Source organism: Xenopus laevis, chromosome 9_10S (assembly GCF_017654675.1).
Source record: "Xenopus laevis strain J_2021 chromosome 9_10S, Xenopus_laevis_v10.1, whole genome shotgun sequence".
Lineage (NCBI taxonomy): Eukaryota > Metazoa > Chordata > Amphibia > Anura > Pipidae > Xenopus > Xenopus laevis.
In genome coordinates, this window is record NC_054388.1 from 7,422,667 (window position 1) to 7,441,261 (window position 18,595).

At 38.5% G+C, this 18,595-nt stretch overlaps 1 protein-coding gene across 1 annotated transcript in view; it reads left to right on the forward strand.

Moving 5' to 3' along the window:
* Nucleotides 1–303: 303 nt before the first annotated feature.
* Nucleotides 304–18,595, forward strand: part of hnf4a.S (hepatocyte nuclear factor 4 alpha S homeolog) — a 63,871-nt gene continuing 45,579 nt past the window's right edge. The window contains exon 1 of the mRNA XM_041577635.1: nt 304–402. Coding sequence (XP_041433569.1) covers nt 354–402 — 49 coding nt within the window. The 5' untranslated portion in view covers nt 304–353. The remainder of the gene's footprint in view (nt 403–18,595) is intronic.

Genomic DNA, 18,595 nt, shown 5'->3' on the forward strand with positions numbered 1-18,595 from the left:
ACTCTGCCTTCTACCTGGAACAGGTATTTATGGGACTGTGTCAAGGTGTGAATGTATTTGTCAACCCCGCGCAGTAAAAAAAAAAAAAAACTTCCGTCTGAGTAACTGGCCTCTCACTGTTACTATAGTTACAAAAGCCTTGTAGACCGGTCTCCATAAGAGACTAGTTACTATTTAACATCTCCACCTACATTAGTCCTGATTAGGAGAATCAATATGATAACAGAGGCTGAACAGAACCCTCCCTTCTTTTTACAACACCTTTGCTGTTCTAACGTAGATCCTTCTTTAGCCGAGGTCTTCAGAGGTGTCACTTTTTTGCAATTATTTTAAAAACTGGAGAGGAGACAGATATGGTCAATGTCCACACGCAGATTAACGCCACCATGGACATCGCGTACGGTAAGAAGTTTCTTTTTTGTTTTTATCGTATTCCCCCTGGCACGAGTTATTTTTCAGTTTGCTTTACGAGAAGCGTTAGTTGATTGTTGACTCGTGTTGGGACAAAATGTCTGACCGCAGGATAAAATGTTTTCTCACCGGTGAGCTGAAGATAACAGAGGAACGTGCCATTATAGAAGTCTTTTAACTGGATCATTGTTTCCTAGTCTGGGAGAATTTAATCTCTTGAAAATACATGATCCATCTTTGGCCAATCTGATGGCGGGGTTTTGTTTTTATTAAGAATAAGTTGCCAGGCAGACTTTGAACTTTAAATCGTTCAAGGGGAATTTTGTATCTTTCCAACACGCCGCCTGCGGAGGGTAAATATTTTGGTGTGTGACGCAAACACAAAGTATCCATTCACTTCTGGAACCACAACATGGTGGCAGGAACTATAACAGGGGAGGTGGGACATTCTGTTGCCACTGAAAAAGAAATGAAAACAAAACTCGTACTATAATTAGGGGGTTATTTATCAAAATCCGAATTTTCAGATTTTTTAAATAAAAAAAAGTCCAACCAAACCTAAATCCATGATTTGACCTTATTATTATATTATTTATAAAAGCTCAATTTAATCGGTTCGGGTAAAAATTTAATATAATCGAGCAAAAACCTGAATTGCACGTCGGAGTTCTTTCCCGAATCACTCGATTTTTTTCAGTCTTTCCCCCCAAAAACAATATAAATATTTGCCCGAAAAGGTCAGATTTTTGGGCTAATTTCAGAGCAGACCACGGAAATTTCAAAAGAGGAAAGGGACCTCTGCCAATGACTTCTACACAACCTCGGCAGGTCTGAGATGGCGGATTTTCAGATTTTGGCTTTTTGCTGCATAGGACTAATATATTTTGAAAAAATCGAGTTTTTAAAAAAAAAAAAAACAACCTGAGTTTAGTAAATAACCCCCTTAATGTTAAAAAAAAAATTTAGGGGCACATTTACTTAGCTTGAGTGAAGGAATAGAATAAAAAAAACTTCGAATTTGGAAAGTTTTTTTTTGGCTACTTCGACCATCGAAATGGCTACTTCGACCTTCGACTACGACTTCGACTTCGAATCGAACGATTTGAACTAAAAATCGTTCGACTATTCGACCATTTGATAGTCGAAGTACTGTCTCTTTAAAAAAAATTCGACCCCCTACTTCGCCACCTAAAACCTACCGAACCTCAATGTTAGCCTATGGGGAAGGTCCCCATAGACTTTCTCAGCTTTTTTTTGGTCAAAGAAAAATCATTCAAATCCTCATTTAGAATTTTTCCACTGAAAGATTCTCAAATAATTACAATGTCACAATTAAATGATAACGTCACAATTACAATCGTATGTTAAATATTTTTATTGTATTCAAGCTTTTTTTTAGAAAGAGTCTAAATTGAGGCGTTGTAAGGAAGTGTATTTTTTTTCCTTGTTATACTTCAATTATTAGGACAACATAAAAACTTAAAAAATACAGGGAGGCCTGTCTGCTCGACTTTTTTTTTACTATCCGGGACCCGTTATCTGGAAACCTGTTATAAAGAAAGCATGGAATTACGGAAAAGCTGTCTCCCATAGATTCCATTTTATCCAAATAATTCATATTTTTAAAAATTATTTCCTTTTTCTGTGTAATAATAAAACAGTCGCTTGTACTTGATCCCAACTAAGATAGAATTAATCCTTATTGGAAGCAAAACCAGCCTATTGGGTTTATTTAATGTTTATATGATTTTCTAGTAGACTTAAGGTATGAAGATTCAAATTACGGAAAGATCCATTATCCGGAAAACCCCAACAAAATCATGCAACTATTGAATCGTGCGATTCGAGCTGTCATCTGAAAAACACAAATTTATCGGATTATCAAAGGAAAACGTTAAAAAAGCGTTAAAAGCCTGAATCTTTGTAGAACCATGAAGGTACAAACCATGTTCCAATTATTAAAGGGACCATCTGTTATTGACTTTTACATTTTACAGATTTGAATTTTTAGCAGCTTTGTAGCATAATAAACTCGGGAAAATTCTCGTTTTGTTTTTCGCCTTTGAAAACTCGGCTAGAAAAATTTGAGGTTCAATAAATAACCTTTTTTTCATTTGCACACAGAAATGTATTGTATGAAATTATTTTTAAAATAACAATTACATTTAGGGGGTTAGTTATCAAAAGCTGAATTTATCTCATTATTTTCTGATATACAGGTATGGGATCCGTTATCCGGAAATCCGTTATCCGGAAACCCGTTATCCAGAATGCTCCAGATTACGGAATGGTCTCCCATAGACTCCATTTTATCCAAATAATCCAAATTTTAAACAATGATTTCCTTTTTCTGTGTAATAATAAAACTGTCGCTTGTACTTGATCCCAACTGAGATATAATTAATCCTTATTGGAGGCAAAAACAACGTATTGGGTTTATTTCATGTTTATGTGATTTTCTAGAAGACTTAAGGCATGAAGATCCAAATTATGGAAAGATCTTTTTTCCGGAAAACCCCTGATCCCGAGCATTCTGGATAACAGGTCCTATACCTGTATATATACTCTGACCAAATCGCATGGGTTATTTCCCCTTATTAATGAAATGCATTTTCTAGAAAAATTCCAATGCGGGAAAAAAACTTGAACATTTTACGAAAATTCAAATCGTACACATTTTTCGGGTTTTCTGCCCAAAAAATTTAATTTTTTTTTCATATTTTTGCCTAAAATCTTCGGATTATTGCCCGAAACCCAGCACAGATCAGGATATCTTTGAGATCTCTCCCATTGACTTATATACAACCTCGGCAGGTTTCAGATGCTGAATTTTCGGATTCTGATTTTTTCCATCCTCGGGGTATAGTAAATCCCGAAAAAATTACATTTTTTTTTTCATTAAATATTCGGATATTGTAAAAAAAAAAAACCTCAAAATTAAATAAATAACCCCCTAAGTTAAAATATAGAAGCTTTGTATATTGACATTATTTATAAGGGTTTTTTCAAATAGAGAAAATATGTAATTGGCTAATCTTTGAGGAAGTCATTTTATTTTTGCTTCTGGGTCCCTAACAAAACAACAATGGGAAGCAGGGAATGAAGGAAGTACACACCTAATTTTGCAAAGCCTGAGAGCAAACAGAGCCTCATTCTCAGGTAATAAAACAAGCCTTTAGGGCAGGATTAATGGTGAGGAAACATGAACGAGGCATCATTAGCCTGACAGTCGCTTCGCTCAATAACGATCGGCAGCGGGTGATTTATGCGCTCGAGCGAACAGTGACATTATCAGAGGATTTTATGGCTTTCGCTCATTTAGCGATACGTTAACCAAATATTGTTGTGCGTTTTGTTTCCCCCGCACTGTAATGTGAGAGGCACTGGTATAAAGTCGTCCATGTTTGTGACTAGGGATGGGCGAATTTTTTCGCCTTGTTTCGCTGCGGAAATGACGCCCGTAGACTTGTATGACGTTGTGCGACAACAAAAAAGAAAAAAGATGCGCGTCAAAAAAAAAATTCCTCTTTAATGGGCGTCAGCGTCATTTCGCCGGCAGTGAATTTTTGGAGAAATGAAACGGGTCAAATTCGTCAATCCCTGTCTGTGACATTAGTTGATTTTCGTCAGGGATATTTGTAAAAGTCAACGGTAAAATGGGCTGCAAAACCGCAGTCGATGTAGCGCTCAGCATTTGGCTTCCGATGTATTTGTGGCCTTAGTATAAAAAATATCGTGTCAAGCAGAGAGAAATACAGGTCTCGATACCTAAACATATTCTTTATTTCGTTGCCTATTTCTGCCCTATGGAACTGGAGATTGATCAAAACAATATTTACATAGGGCTCTTGTGTTTTTCTAAATAATCTCTTTATCTCTAATTCCCAATGAATATATAAGTGATCCCATTCTGTTGTTCTTTGGGCAATAATATAAGAAAGAGACTCAGCGGACAAATGTAACTGCACCTTGTTCCTTTATATGGTCACAGAACCCATCAATGGCTTCTGGGGGGTTATTTATCAAAGTCCGAATTTATCACAATATTTTCTGCTACAAACTCTGATCAAATCCGCTCTGGTTTTTTACCCTCATTTATTGTTACATTTTCCAGAAAATTAGCTTTGTGGAAAAAAAATCAGATTTTCACAATTTTTTCATACGAATTTCAAGATTTTTTCGGAATTTTTGTATTGCACGAAACCCAGCGCACATCAGAAAATCATTGGAACTTCTCCCATTGACTTATATGCAACCTCAACAGGTCTGAGATGCCGGATTTTCCGATTTTCTGACTTTTCCATCCTCAGGCTTTAATAAATTACGGAAAATTTGTGATGTTTTAAAAGTCCAAATTTATATAAAAAAAAAATCACAAATTTTTCGTGATTTTTGCATTCATAGTTTAGTAAATAACCCCCTTAATATCCTTATAATTTACATTAAAATACATGAGATATGATACTCAGAGTTCCCTGTATAAATCTGCCTGCAGCCTTGTGCCTTTATATGGTCACAGAACAACCCCTCAGTGACTTCTAATATCCTTATCATTTACAGTAGGGGGTACATTATCCCTTATAATACATGAGTGATACTCAGAGTTTCCTGTATAACTCAGCCTGCAGCCTTGTGCCTTTCTTTATATGGTCACAGAACAACCCCTCAGTGACTTCTAATATCCTTATCATTTACAGTAGGGGGTACATTATCCCTTATAATACATGAGTGATCTCAGAGTTCCCTGTATAACTCAGCCTGCAGCCTTGTGCCTTTATATGGTCACAGAACAACCCCTCAGTGACTTCTAATATCCTTATCATTTACAGTAGGGGGTAAATTATCCCTTATAATACATGAGTGATACTCCGAGTTCCCTGTATAACTCAGCCTGCAGCCTTGTGCCTTTATATGGTCACAGAAACCCTCAGTGACTTCTAATATCCTTATCATTTACAGTAGGGGGTACATTATCCCTTATAATACATGAGTGATACTCAGAGTTCCCTGTATAACTCAGCCTGCAGCCTTGTGCCTTTATATGGTCACAGAACAACCCCTCAGTGACTTCTAATATCCTTATCATTTACAGTAGGGGGTACATTATCCCTTATAATACATGAGTGATACTCAGAGTTCCCTGTATAACTCAGCCTGCAGCCTTCTGCCTTTATATGGTCACAGAACAACCCCTCAGTGACTTCTAATATCCTTATCATTTACAGTAGGGGGTACATTATCCCTTATAATACATGAGTGATACTCAGAGTTCCCTGTATAACTCAGCCTGCAGCCTTGTGTCTTTATATGGTCACAGAACCCCTCAGTGACTTCTAATATCCTTATCCATTACAGTAGGGGGTACATTATCCCTTATAATACATGAGTGATACTCAGAGTTCCCTGTATAACTCAGCCTGCAGCCCTGTGCCTTTATTTGGTCACTTCAGGAGAAATTCCCTTTATGCTCGCGCTTTACATTGTGGCCTTAGATGACCCCCCATTGAATGGTCCCTGTTCTGTTTGTTCTGATTATCTGGAAGGAGGAAACATTAGTCACACGGCACATTTGCATAAATAGATATTTACTGCTGTCGCTGTGTATCGTTTCCCTTAGAACCAACGCAAGGAGCTGACAATCACTGATGGTAACACCAGAAATAGCCATGGAGCAATGTTCCCAATCTTCCCGAGGTTACACATGAAATGACAACACTTGGGACATTGGGAAGGAAATGAATGTTGGATCAAAGGATTCAGAATGTTGTTCCAATGGACTGATTCTTCTCTAGGGCAGGAGGTTCCAAACATCTGTTGCAAATACAGTGAGGTTTTACATTTCCCGGAATTAACACTTTCCCAGTCTCATACAGTCAAACGTTCATCTTTGCTGGATTTAATGTTTTCCTGGAATTTATGACATTTTCACGCAGCCCCATGGAAAACATATTCGTTACTAATATTAAATCGGCCGCAACTATTTTCCCTCATAAACATTCGTTCTGCAGTCATTTTTGTCATTAAGAATTTAGCAAATGTGTCTTTTCCTTCTGCACATTATTTAAATTGTGGGAAGCAGAAGCTTTTTTTCTTTTTTTTTTGGATGCGTTAGTGACCGACATGCTGAGTTGCCTCATGGGACAGTCTTCATAACTTAGCATCTGACCCCCATTGTAAGCAGCAGTCCTGTCCTGCTTTATGGCAGATGAGATTCTAGCTATCTGTATAACAGAGCATTCTGTCCCAGTGGCTGCACAGATCCTATCTGATCCCCATTGTAAGCAGCAGTCCTGTCCTGCTTTATGGCAGCTGAGATTCTAGCTATCTGTATAACAGAACATTCTGTCCCAGTGGCTGCACAGATCCTATCTGATCCCCATTGGAAGCGGCAGTCCTGTCCTGCTTTATGGCAGCTGAGATTCTAGCTATCTGTATAACAGAACATTCTGTCCCAGTGGCTGCACAGATCCTATCTGATCCCCATTGGAAGCGGCAGTCCTGTCCTGCTTTATGGCAGCTGAGATTCTAGCTATCTGTATAACAGAACATTCTGTCCCAGTGGCTGCACAGATCCTATCTGATCCCTATTGGAAGCAACGGTCCTGCCCTGCTTTATGGCAGCTGAGATTCTAGCTATCTGTATAACAGAGCATTCTGTCCCAGTGGCTGCACAGATCCTATCTGATCCCCATTGTAAGCAGCAGTCCTGTCCTGCTTTATGGCAGCTGAGATTCTATCTATCTGTATAACAGAGCATTCTGTCCCAGTGACTGCACAGATCCTATATGATCCCCATTGTAAGCAGCAGTCCTGTCCTGCTTTATGGCTGAGATTCTAGCTATCTGTATAACAGAACATTCTGTCCCAGTGGCTGCACAGATCCTATCTGATCCCCATTGGAAGCGGCAGTCCTGTCCTGCTTTATGGCAGCTGAGATTCTAGCTATACAGGCTTTTCATAGATTTATTTTATATTCTATTCTGGGAGTGAGCAGTGAGTTACCAAACAGTTACCATTTACAGTAGCTCCAAAACAAATATTGCGCTGACTCAAGCCCGTCAGGCCATGTGGGGGTGGGAAGCTAATTCATAAATTGGGGATATTGTTAAAGCAAAGGAAATTCAAATGATAGAAAACATAGTAACATAGAAATAATAGTTTATTTTTCTATTGCACAATTGTACACATACGAGGTATTGCAGATACACGTTACAAAAGGCACATTCCATATCAGCAGAGTTTTTACAAGACATTAAAATAAATAGGTGCGTCTGTATTTTAAGGGTTTGCACCAACCCTTCACCACATAGAACAGCGATAAGCCGACCTGCAGCTCTACATCTGTCACTGATACTCTCTGTTTCTACAGCCAAACAAACTGGCATATTTCACAAGGATTCGTCTGACTGTCAGCTCTCTGGGTGTTGTACAACTATGACTCTTATCAACCTCTTATATTTTCCGAGGGGCTTGAGGTGCCAATTCTGCCTTCCCACCAGGCCGGAGGACTGTAATGTGTTATTGATAAGTGCAGACTTAAAGCCATAGAATGAATTTGGCTAGAATTACTATATTTTGTACTCTGCACTTAGAGCACCAGCCCAGGCTTCAGCAGCCCTATAAAAGATATGATCCAGGCCTTCAAAGCTGTTCCCAGGAGCTCACCATCTTGGATCTTGTTAGGCCATCTTTTGAGTGTCAGTGGCACTGCACATGCTCAGTGGGCTGCTGCTGAGAAACTAAACTTAGGGGTCGTAGGATGTCAAGCAGAAAATGAGGTTCATATGTCACAGGGCTAATGATTACTTTCTGATGCAGAATCTGCATTTTAAGCTTTTTATTGTCCATATAGTGTATATTGTGAGTAGGTCCCTAAGCTCCAGCACCCTAGAGCATGTGCTTGGAATCAGATAAGAAGCTACTGGGGCATCTTCAGAAGCACAGATCTTCCCTGCTAAAGGGCTCTGGTTGCCTTGGGCTAGTACAGAAGCATTTCACCCTACTTTTCTCAAATGTAGTCTATCCCTTGCGTTACCTACCACATCCTCTTATTTCCACGGACAACATACACCAGTACATGTGTTTTACCTAAACAACAACATAAATGGTGACACCACGCACTTTTTTTTTGGTTTGGCTCTAACCTCATCACCATTGGAACGAAACTGGTATGGTTTGGGGGTTTTTATCCCAGTCCCACAATCCAGAACATACTGGTAGGATATTTGGCTTCTAATTAAATTAAAGCTATATGGGGTTTTGTGCTTACAGTAAAAAAATTAGATTGTGAGCTCCTATGGGGCAGGGAGTTATGTCAATGAGAGCATTCTCTGTAAAATTCTATAATATGTTAATGCTCTGTCAATAAAGGCTAAAAATAAGAAAAAGGGCCTATATTTCATTGTCTCTTTTTGCATTGAGTTTCTTACCGTCTTGGGTGTTAACCAAATTAACCAAACTATATCCACTTCTTTTGTAAATCATTGCCCATTTATCCGTACATGATATTTTTCTAAAGCTGCTTTGCCTCATCCTCTGCCAGACTTTTTGTATTATAGAATGTTTGATGCGCGTTGTCTAAGGCGCATCGTAGCGGCTATTGCAACGGAGGCTGGAGATGTAGAATTCACGTTGATTCCCATAATGGAGATATAGATTCTTATGGACGATGGTCAAAATGCTGTTATCAAGACAAAATCTAAAGGCTGACATTTTATTTAATGCTTTATGTCATGCTGCAAAAGTTTGAAGGAAGTGGAATCAATCCACCTACTACTTCAGAGGCTGTTTGGTTGCTTGAGCTTGAAGATACTTTGTTCTACTGCAGTCTCTTAGTCATATAAACCCCATATTCCAAAGTACAGGTATGGGACCTGTTATCCACAATGCTCGGGACCTGGGTTTTTCCAGTTTGTAGTTTGGATCTCCATACCCTAAATCTACTAAAAAATTATTTATACATTAAGGGGTTATTTACTAAAGTCTGGTCATGCTTTTTGGTGCAAAACTCGATTTTTTCATTTTCTTTTATTTAACTCAAATTTTTCCAGGATTTTGTCCGATGCTGCAAAAAGTCTGAATGCAAAAATCCGCCATCTCATATATATATAAGTCAGTGGGAGAGGATCTTATTCTATTTGCGGTCTGCTCAGGAATTAGCCCAAAAATCCGACTATTTCGGGCAAAAATCTGAAAAATTCAGGCTTTTCTGGAAAAACCGGAAAAAAACGTACGATTCGGGAAAACCTTCAAAAAATCATATGATTCGGGTTTCCGCTCGATTTTATCAAGTTTTCTCCCGATCCGATTAAATTGTGCTTTTTTAATAATAAATAAGGTCCAATCGAGGATTCTAGTTTATTAAAATAATCAGATAATTTCGGATTTTAATAACAAACCCAACAGGTTGGTTTTGCTTCCAATAAGAATTAATTATATCTTAGTTGGGATCAAGTACAAGCTACTGTTTTATTATTACACAGAAAAGGGAGAATAATATGGAGTCTATGAGAAATGGCCTTCACGTAATTTGGAGCTTTCTGGATAATAGGTTTCCAGATAATGGATCCCATACCTGTACAAGGATTTCTTTCACATCCAAGAAGTCTACAGTTTGTTCCAGTTCTAGTAATCTATAGGAACCAATTAAACTCAACAGTTTCTCATGTGCTGTTTGAAACAGGGATGCACCGAATCCAGGATTTGGTTCGGGATACGGCCAGGTTTCGGCCTTTTACATCAAGATTCGGATTCGGTCGAATCCTTCTGCCCGGCCAAACTGAATCCGAATTTGCATATGCAAACTAGGGGTGGGGAGGGAAATCGCGTGACTTTTTGTCACAAAACAAGGAAGTAAAAATGTTTTCCCTTTCCCACCCTTAATTTGCATATGGAAATTAGGATTCGGTATTAGGTCGAATCTTTCGCCAGGGATTCGGGGGTTCGGCCGAATCCAAAAAAGTGGATTCAGTGCATTCCTAGTTTGAAAGCAAATAACTGGTTACTTAGGGGCAAATTCACCAAGGATCGAATATCGAGGGTTAATTAACCCTCGATATTCGACTGGGAATTAAAATCCTTCGACTTCGAATATCGAAGTCGAAGGATTTTGCGCAAAATTCTTTGATCCAACGATCGAAGGAATAATCGTTCGATCGAACGATTAAATCCTTTGAATCGAACAATTCAAAGGATTTTAATCCAATGATCGAAGGATTATCCTTCGACCAAAAAAATTTTATGGGGACCTTCCCCATAGGCTAACATTGGGTTCAGTAGCTTTTAGGTGGCGAACTAGGGGGTCGAATTTTTTCTTAAAGAGACAGTACTTCGACTATCGAATGGTCGAATAGTCGAACGATTTTTAGTTCGAATCCTTCGATTCGAAGTCGTAGTCGAAGGTCGAAGTAGCCCATTCGATGGTCGAAGTAGCCAAAAAAACACTTCGAAATTCGAAGTTTTTTTACTTCAAATCCTTCACTCGAGCTTGGTGAATTGGCCCCTAAGTGTTTGTAGTGCCGGAGAAGATTTAGCTCCTGTGATTATATTACCCAGTCCCTAATATAGTGACACAGAGGAACGTTGTTGAATGGATTCCATTTAGGCTTCCTGGGTTTCTTAATTCCCTGGGCCTCAGATATTTCCAACATTCCTCTTAAAAGATATAAAATGATGGTGGAATGCAGAGCAGCTCTTTAGATTATTCCAATAAAATCATTATAAAAACCTATAGATATTTATAATCCATAGAAGAACTGAGGATCATCTGATTTGGTTGGAAATTGTCAATAAATACAATATGAAATGTTAATGTTAAAACCCGCTTATCAATTAGCTAATGAGCTAACTACGACCAAATCCGCATGGGTTTTTTCCCCTTATTTATCAATACATACTCGAAAAACTTGTGAAAAAAAATCTATTTGTACAAATTTTTCAGATTTTTGTCTTCAGATTATTGCACGAAAACCAGCGTAGATCAGGATATCTTCGGGACTTCTCCCATTGACTTCTACATGAACTCGGCAGTCGGCAGGTCTGAGTTGGAGTACTTTTTTATTCGGACACCCATGGAGTTTAATTAATTCTAAAAAATTCAAGTTTGTTTTTTCCACTGAACATTCTGTGAGTTTTTGGCATTCGGACTTTAATAAATAACCCCCTAAAACTATTCACCCTATAAGTATCAGAAAAATCCCATATCTAAACCTACAGCTTATCTCTTGCACTTCCCCAATTAACTTCTGTTTTTTGTTTCCTGCCCGTCAGTCACATAAAAACTGCATATATAGGAAGAGAGTAAATGAATAGATTTTCTGCCTCGCCCTCTTATGTTCCCATGCTGACGCTGGTGTTTTTAGAGAGGACTCGGCTCTGACCAATGGTTTCAAAACATCCTGCACCCCTTTTGTGGACCAGCATTTGTTCAGACTGCCACCACCTTGCTTATTACAGGTTTAAGAAAAGCATTATGACATTAGTCGCTATAATTCCATTGTTATTCAGGATTATCTATGACTCAACTATGGGTCTACTCAGGCCTCACCTGAGATTAGGGTTGCCACCTTTTCTGGAAAAAAATACCGGCCTTCCTATGTATTTATCTTTTTTCCCTATACATTGGGATCATATCACTGACCTTCCTATATATTTATCTTTATTCCCTATTAATAACATTGGGATCACTGACCTTCCTATATATTTATCTTTATTCCCTATTAATAACATTGGGATCACTGGCCTTCCTATATATTTATCTTTATTCCCTATTAATAACATTGGGATCACTGACCTTCCTATATATTTATCTTTATTCCCTATTAATAACATTGGGATCACTGACCTTCCTATATATTTATCTTTATTCCCTATTAATAACATTGGGATCACTGACCTTCCTATATATTTATCTTTATTCCCTATTAATAACATTGGGATCACTGACCTTCCTATATATTTATCTTTATTCCCTATTAATAACATTGGGATCACTGACCTTCCTATATATTTATCTTTATTCCCTATTAATAACATTGGGATCACTGACCTTCCTATATATTTATCTTTATTCCCTATTAATAACATTGGGATCACTGACCTTCCTATATATTTATCTCTATTCCCTATTAATAACATTGGGGTCACTGACCTTCCTATATATTTATCTTTATTCCCTATTAATAACATTGGGATCACTGACCTTCCTATATATTTATCTTTATTCCCTATTAATAACATTGGGATCAACCATCATTTTTACCGGCCAGGTGGCAACTCTACCTGAGATCCCAATGAGTGGTTTGATCTGGGTGACCAAGTTGGTTGATGAACCACGTCTCCCATCTCTAGAACTTTTGATTTATCTAAAAGATAAAACTTGTGTATCTTGTTCTCATCTGACCATAAGAAGTTCCACCATCGGACAAACTCCGTTTTGAAGAATGGCTCCTTTTGAGCCAATTCCAACACAGGCCAGTTTTAAGCATAGGCCTTGATATGACTGATCCTTTACTCCAGCCTCAGATATGGAACTCGTTAGCTCCCTCAAAGGAATCATTGGCTTCGCTCATAAGCCTCAAGTCATGAGGGACGACCTTTCCTAGGCAACAAGTGACCTTGTAACTGAGCCAACGCTACCCCCTTGGACATGAAGACATTAGGAGGATATATTCTTTTATACTGTCCCAAAGTTTTGTATTTTCGGGAAGGGAATTGTGTTAAATGTTTTCAATCTAAAATAAGAATGAAATGATCAAATTGAATATTGTTGCCTTTAACAGATGAATCCGGAGAACTAGAGGTTGCCTATCCCGTGCTCTCAGTGGGAAAGGGTCAGGGGTGCGCCTGCTGCAGATCTCATATCGGGTGCAATAAAGCAATTTCAGACTTGTTCTCTGTTTGCTTTGAATACATGTTCGACCTCTCCCTTAAAGGAGAACTAAACCTTAAAAAATGAATGTGGCTAAAAATGCCATATTTTATACACTGAATTTATTGCACGAGGCTAAAGTTTGAGCTTGTCAATAGCAGCAATGATCCAGGACTTCAAACTTGTCACAGGGGGTCACCATCTTGGAAAGTGTCTGTGACACTCACATGCTCAGTGGGCTCTGATTGGCTGTTGAGAAGCTAAGCTTAGGGCTCGTCACTAATTATCCAGCAGAAAATGACCTTCCCTGTCTGTAATATAAGCTGATGCTACAGGTTTGCTGATTATTCAATTCTGATGCTAATTGCACTGGTTTCTGTGCTGCCATGTAGTAATTATGTGTATTAATTACTAATCAGCCTTATATTGTGACATTTCTATTCTATGTGTACTGTATATTGTGAGTGGCTCCCTAAGCTCAGTAAGTGACAGCAGCACAGAGCATGTGCAGTGAATCAGCAGAAAAGAAGATGGGGAGCTACTGGGGCATCTTTGGAGACACAGATCTTTACTGCTAAAGGGCTGTGGTTGCCTTGGGCTGGAACAGAAGCCCAAAACATCATGTACAACATTTCTAGCTACTTCTTTAGTTAGGCTTTAGTTCTCCTTTAAATAGGCCCAAAGAAAACCAACCAGAAGCCTCAGTGAGAAAGAGACCCAATGGCTGGAGATTCACAGAGCTGCATAAGAAAATAAAGCTATTATCATAATAATTGCCATTGCTTTGTACTTTGTTTATATACAAATACTGAATTTCTTGCAGTTTCCACATTTACTCTTGGCTTCTACAGGAGTCTCACCAATGGTCCTCTGTATAAATCATACAATCCCAAGCCTACAACCCAGTTCCAAAAGTTTTCCTCCATTACTGGGAGGCTTGGAAAATATTAGATCTATATAATATAGCTGAAGAGAGAAATAAAGGAAGTAGGAAATACAGGTATGAGATCCGTTATCCAGAAACCCGCTTCAAATTACGGAAAGTCTCCCATAGACTCAATTTTACCAAATAATCCAAATTGTTAAAAATGATTTCCTTTTGCTCGGTAATAATAAATCAGTACATGTATGGGGTCTGTTATCCAGAATTCTCTGAACCCGGGGCTCTCTGTATAACAGATCTTTCCCTAATTCGGCTCTTCATACCTTAAGTCTACTAGAAAATCATATAAACATTAAATAAACCCAATAGGCTGGTTTTGCCTCCAATAAGGATTAATTATATATTAGTTGGGATCAAGTACAAGCTAAAATGTAGTCAATGAGAGGCATCCCTTCTTTAATTCTGAGCTTTCTGGATAATGGTTTTCTGGATAACGGGTCCCATACTTGTACCTTGTACTTGATCCCAACTAAGATATAATTAATCGGAATTGGAAGCAAAACCTATTGGGTTTATTTAGGGGCAGATTTATCAAGGGTCAAATTTGAAAATACTTCGAAATTCGACCATCGAATTGAATTACTTTGAATATCGAAGTCAAAGTTTTTTTTCATGGAATTTGGCCATTTGCAGTCAAAGTAAAATCATTCAATCAAACGATTAAATCCTTCGAATCGAACGATTCGAAGGATTTCAGTGATCGATCAAACTATTTTTCGTTGAATTCAAAAAACTTATTAAACTGCTCTAGAAGGTCCCCATAGGTTAACATAGCACTTCGGCAGGTTTCATTTGGCGAAGTATTGAAGTCGAATTTTTTTTAAAGAGACAGTACTTCGATTATCGAATGGTCGAATATTCAAACTATTTTACTTTGAATCGAATTCAAAGTCGTAGTAGGCTATTCGATGGTCGAAGTATCCAAAAAATTACTTTTTTTACCTCATAAAATTCCCTCAAATTCACTTCGACCCTTGATAAATCTGCCCCTTAATGTTTACATGATTTTTTTTAGTAGACTTAAGGTATGAAGATCCAAATTACAGAAAGATCTGATATCTGGAAAACCCGAGCACTCTGGATAACAGGTCCCATACCTGTATAGGAAAAGGAGGTGATGCAGTACGGAGACAAATGGAGTAAAGAAATAGAAGGCAGGAGCCAATAAATGATTATTTTACATTTATGTTTCCTCCGTTGGCCGTCAGATCGCTGGCCTATCAGGGAATCAAACCCACCTGCTAAGTCAACTCGTGGATTGTTATAGTATGAGCTGAACGTGTTGCCCTTTAAAATGAAACCATAAACTCAGATATTCAGGTACTTACCTGGCTTATGGCAGAGATATACTTCTGATAACAACAGGGACAGGAGTCCAGGGATGAATTTAAGTTTTGTGGCTGCAGAGATCTTATGCAAGGCACCCCTGTAGGCGTTGTTATTAACATAGGTGTCGGCCCATGGGTGCATATAGTGTAGAGTATATACAGTGTTGGACTGGCCCACCAGGATATCAGGAAAAGTCCCGGTGGGCCCAGGTGTCAGTGGCCCCTCATGTTGCTAAACATTTGGCCTATTTCATGGTCATTCCCTATTTCTTTGAGAACAAAGAGGCTAAATAGATGGAATAATAGATTATAGTATGTAAAGAAAACAGACTAGGAGAATAGATTGTGGAGATGAATAATAATAATACTGAGAGTGGCCCCTGGTCTTAGGTTTTATGGTGGGCCCCTGGTAAAAGGTTTTTGGGTGGGCCCCTGGTGTCCCAGTCCGATACTGAGTATATAGAAAAAATGCGGCTTTGCAGATTAAAATGTACATTTTTGTTAAATAATTAGCCTTTGGTGTGGGATCGCATACAAAAGACTCGTTTTTTTGTGGGCCTGGACCGGTCCCAGCATCCATAGTGCCCAGGCCGGACTGGCAATCTGTGAGTTCTGGCAAATGCCAGAGGGGCTGCTATAAGGTCCCATAGAAAGTCACTATTAGTGGGCTGGTGGGGGCTGTTTGGGCCTCTATGTGGGCTGATTGGGCCTCTGTGTACCTAAAATGCCAATTTTAATTCTCAGTGTGGAGTGCCCTTATAATGACTGAATGAAATGAAATGATTTCTGTAAAAGTGATATGCGCCCCACAGGAGAAAAGCACTTTAACACAGCATTCTCAAAATCCACCAGCAGGAGGCAGTGGCGCATTGAGGACAAAAAGAAAAGGGCTCTCAGTTGTACAGGATAAAACTGTCAGTTAAACACAGGGGAAAATTCACTTTGCTAAAACTCAAATTCGTTACCACTACGCTAATTCACTAATATGCGAAGTTGCGTCTGAGCAGCCGAACTCTGGCAAAAATTTTAGCTAGCGTTACTTTGGCTGGGCGAACATTTCATAGCGGATTTTTGCTAGCGTTCTGCCTATCGCAAACTTCGCTAGCACTCTTACGCTTACGGTTAATTTGAATAGGGTGAGTTCCCAAAAGTCGTAGGGACGTCTTTATTAGTGATGTTGGTGTTAATGCTTGAAGTGGCCACTTTTTCTTACAAATGTTCAAGGAACCTGAATGAAGACAAAAGAGATCATATAATGCTCTACACATGAGCCCACCCTTAAACAAATGTGGCATGCCCCTCAAATTAGTTTAAAAAATTGTTCACATAATTTATTATTGCGTTATTTATTATAGTGTTTCTGGTATGGGACCTGTTATCCAGAATGCTCTGGATAAAGGGTCTTTCCATAATTTGAATCTCCATAATTCCAAATCTGGTCAAAAATCATATAAACATTATGGGGGTAATTTATCGAAGTCCGAATTTATCTCAATATCTTCTGCTACAAACGCCGATCAAATCTGCTTGGGTTTTTTGCGCTTATTTATTATTACATTTTCCCAAAAATTTGATTTGCGGGAAAAAAATCAGATTTTTATGATTTTCTCAGAATTTTCATCTGATTTTCAAATTTTTTTTGCCAATAAACTTAGGGGTATTGCTCGAAACCCAGCGCACATCAAAAAATCATAGGGACTTCTCCCATTAAGTTATATGCAACCTCGACAGGTCTGAGATCCCGGATTTTCTGATTCAGACTTTTCCATCCTCGGGGTTTAAAGGTCCGATTTTATAAAACAAAATCACTATTTTTTTGTGATTTTTGCATTCGGAGTAAAATAACCCCCTAAATAAACCCAATAGGCTGGTTTTGCTTCCAATAAGGATTAATTATATCTTAGTTGGAATCAGGTACAAGCTACTGTTTTATTTTTACACAGAACAATTATTATTTATTTTCTAAAAATTAGAATTATTTGAACGGGTTTCCAGATAACAGATCCTATACCTGTAGTGTAAATAATGCCAATATTTTAACAACAACAAAAATTATAAAGTGCTCTAGGGAACACTACTTTACATGTATATGTTCTAGGGTTTACATTTCCTTTAAATGAAAGGTACTTATAGGGTATAGTTTGCCTTTAAATCAGGGTGAGCACAATAAAGAGACAACATTTGATACATACATATAACAGGGCTAAAAAAAATGTAACACAATATTTATCCAGACACATTATTGCAGGTAACAGGGAACAAAAATATTTGCCGTGGGCTCTGCTGGTGGCTCAGTATTTGAACACCGATTTGCCTCAAATCAAGTTTCAACAAAAAGAGATAATGCATTAAATAAAATCTGTTACACGTTAACTCTTCACTAATCCCTCAGCCCTGGCTCTGGGTTCAGCTGCCTTTGGAGAGTGGAGTGTCTTGGATAAATAATAAACTAAGTGGCAATAAATAACCATCTGACACAAGTTGTTTGCGGACTCAGTGATACGTTGTCCCAACTCATTAGCTGGTGTGCACTTCTAGGCCTCCAACATGGTAAGGAGCCACTAAACACTCATTTCCCTGCAGAATTCTACTCAGAGCTGCCATAGTTTTATGGAATCCCTCTGTACAGAATATGAGCAAACGTAGGGGGCTGTTCCTGCTGAATTGTGCTTAGTACAGGGAATACCTATGCTGCCATAGTTTTATGGGATCACTCTGTACAGACTATGAGCAAACTTAGGGGGCTGTTTCTGCTGAATTGTGCTTAGTACAGGGGAATACCTATGCTGCCATAGTTTTATGGGATCTCTCTGTACAGACTATGAGCACACTTAGGGGGCTGTTCCTGCTGAATTGTGCTTAGTACAGGGAATACCTATGCTGTCATAGTTTTATGGGATCTCTCTGTAAAAACTAGGAGCAAATTTAGGGGCTGTTCCTGCTGAATTGTGCTTAGTACAGGGAATACCTATGCTGTCATAGTTTTATGGGATCTCTCTGTAAAGACTAGGAGCAAACTTAGGGGCTGTTCCTGCTGAATTGTGC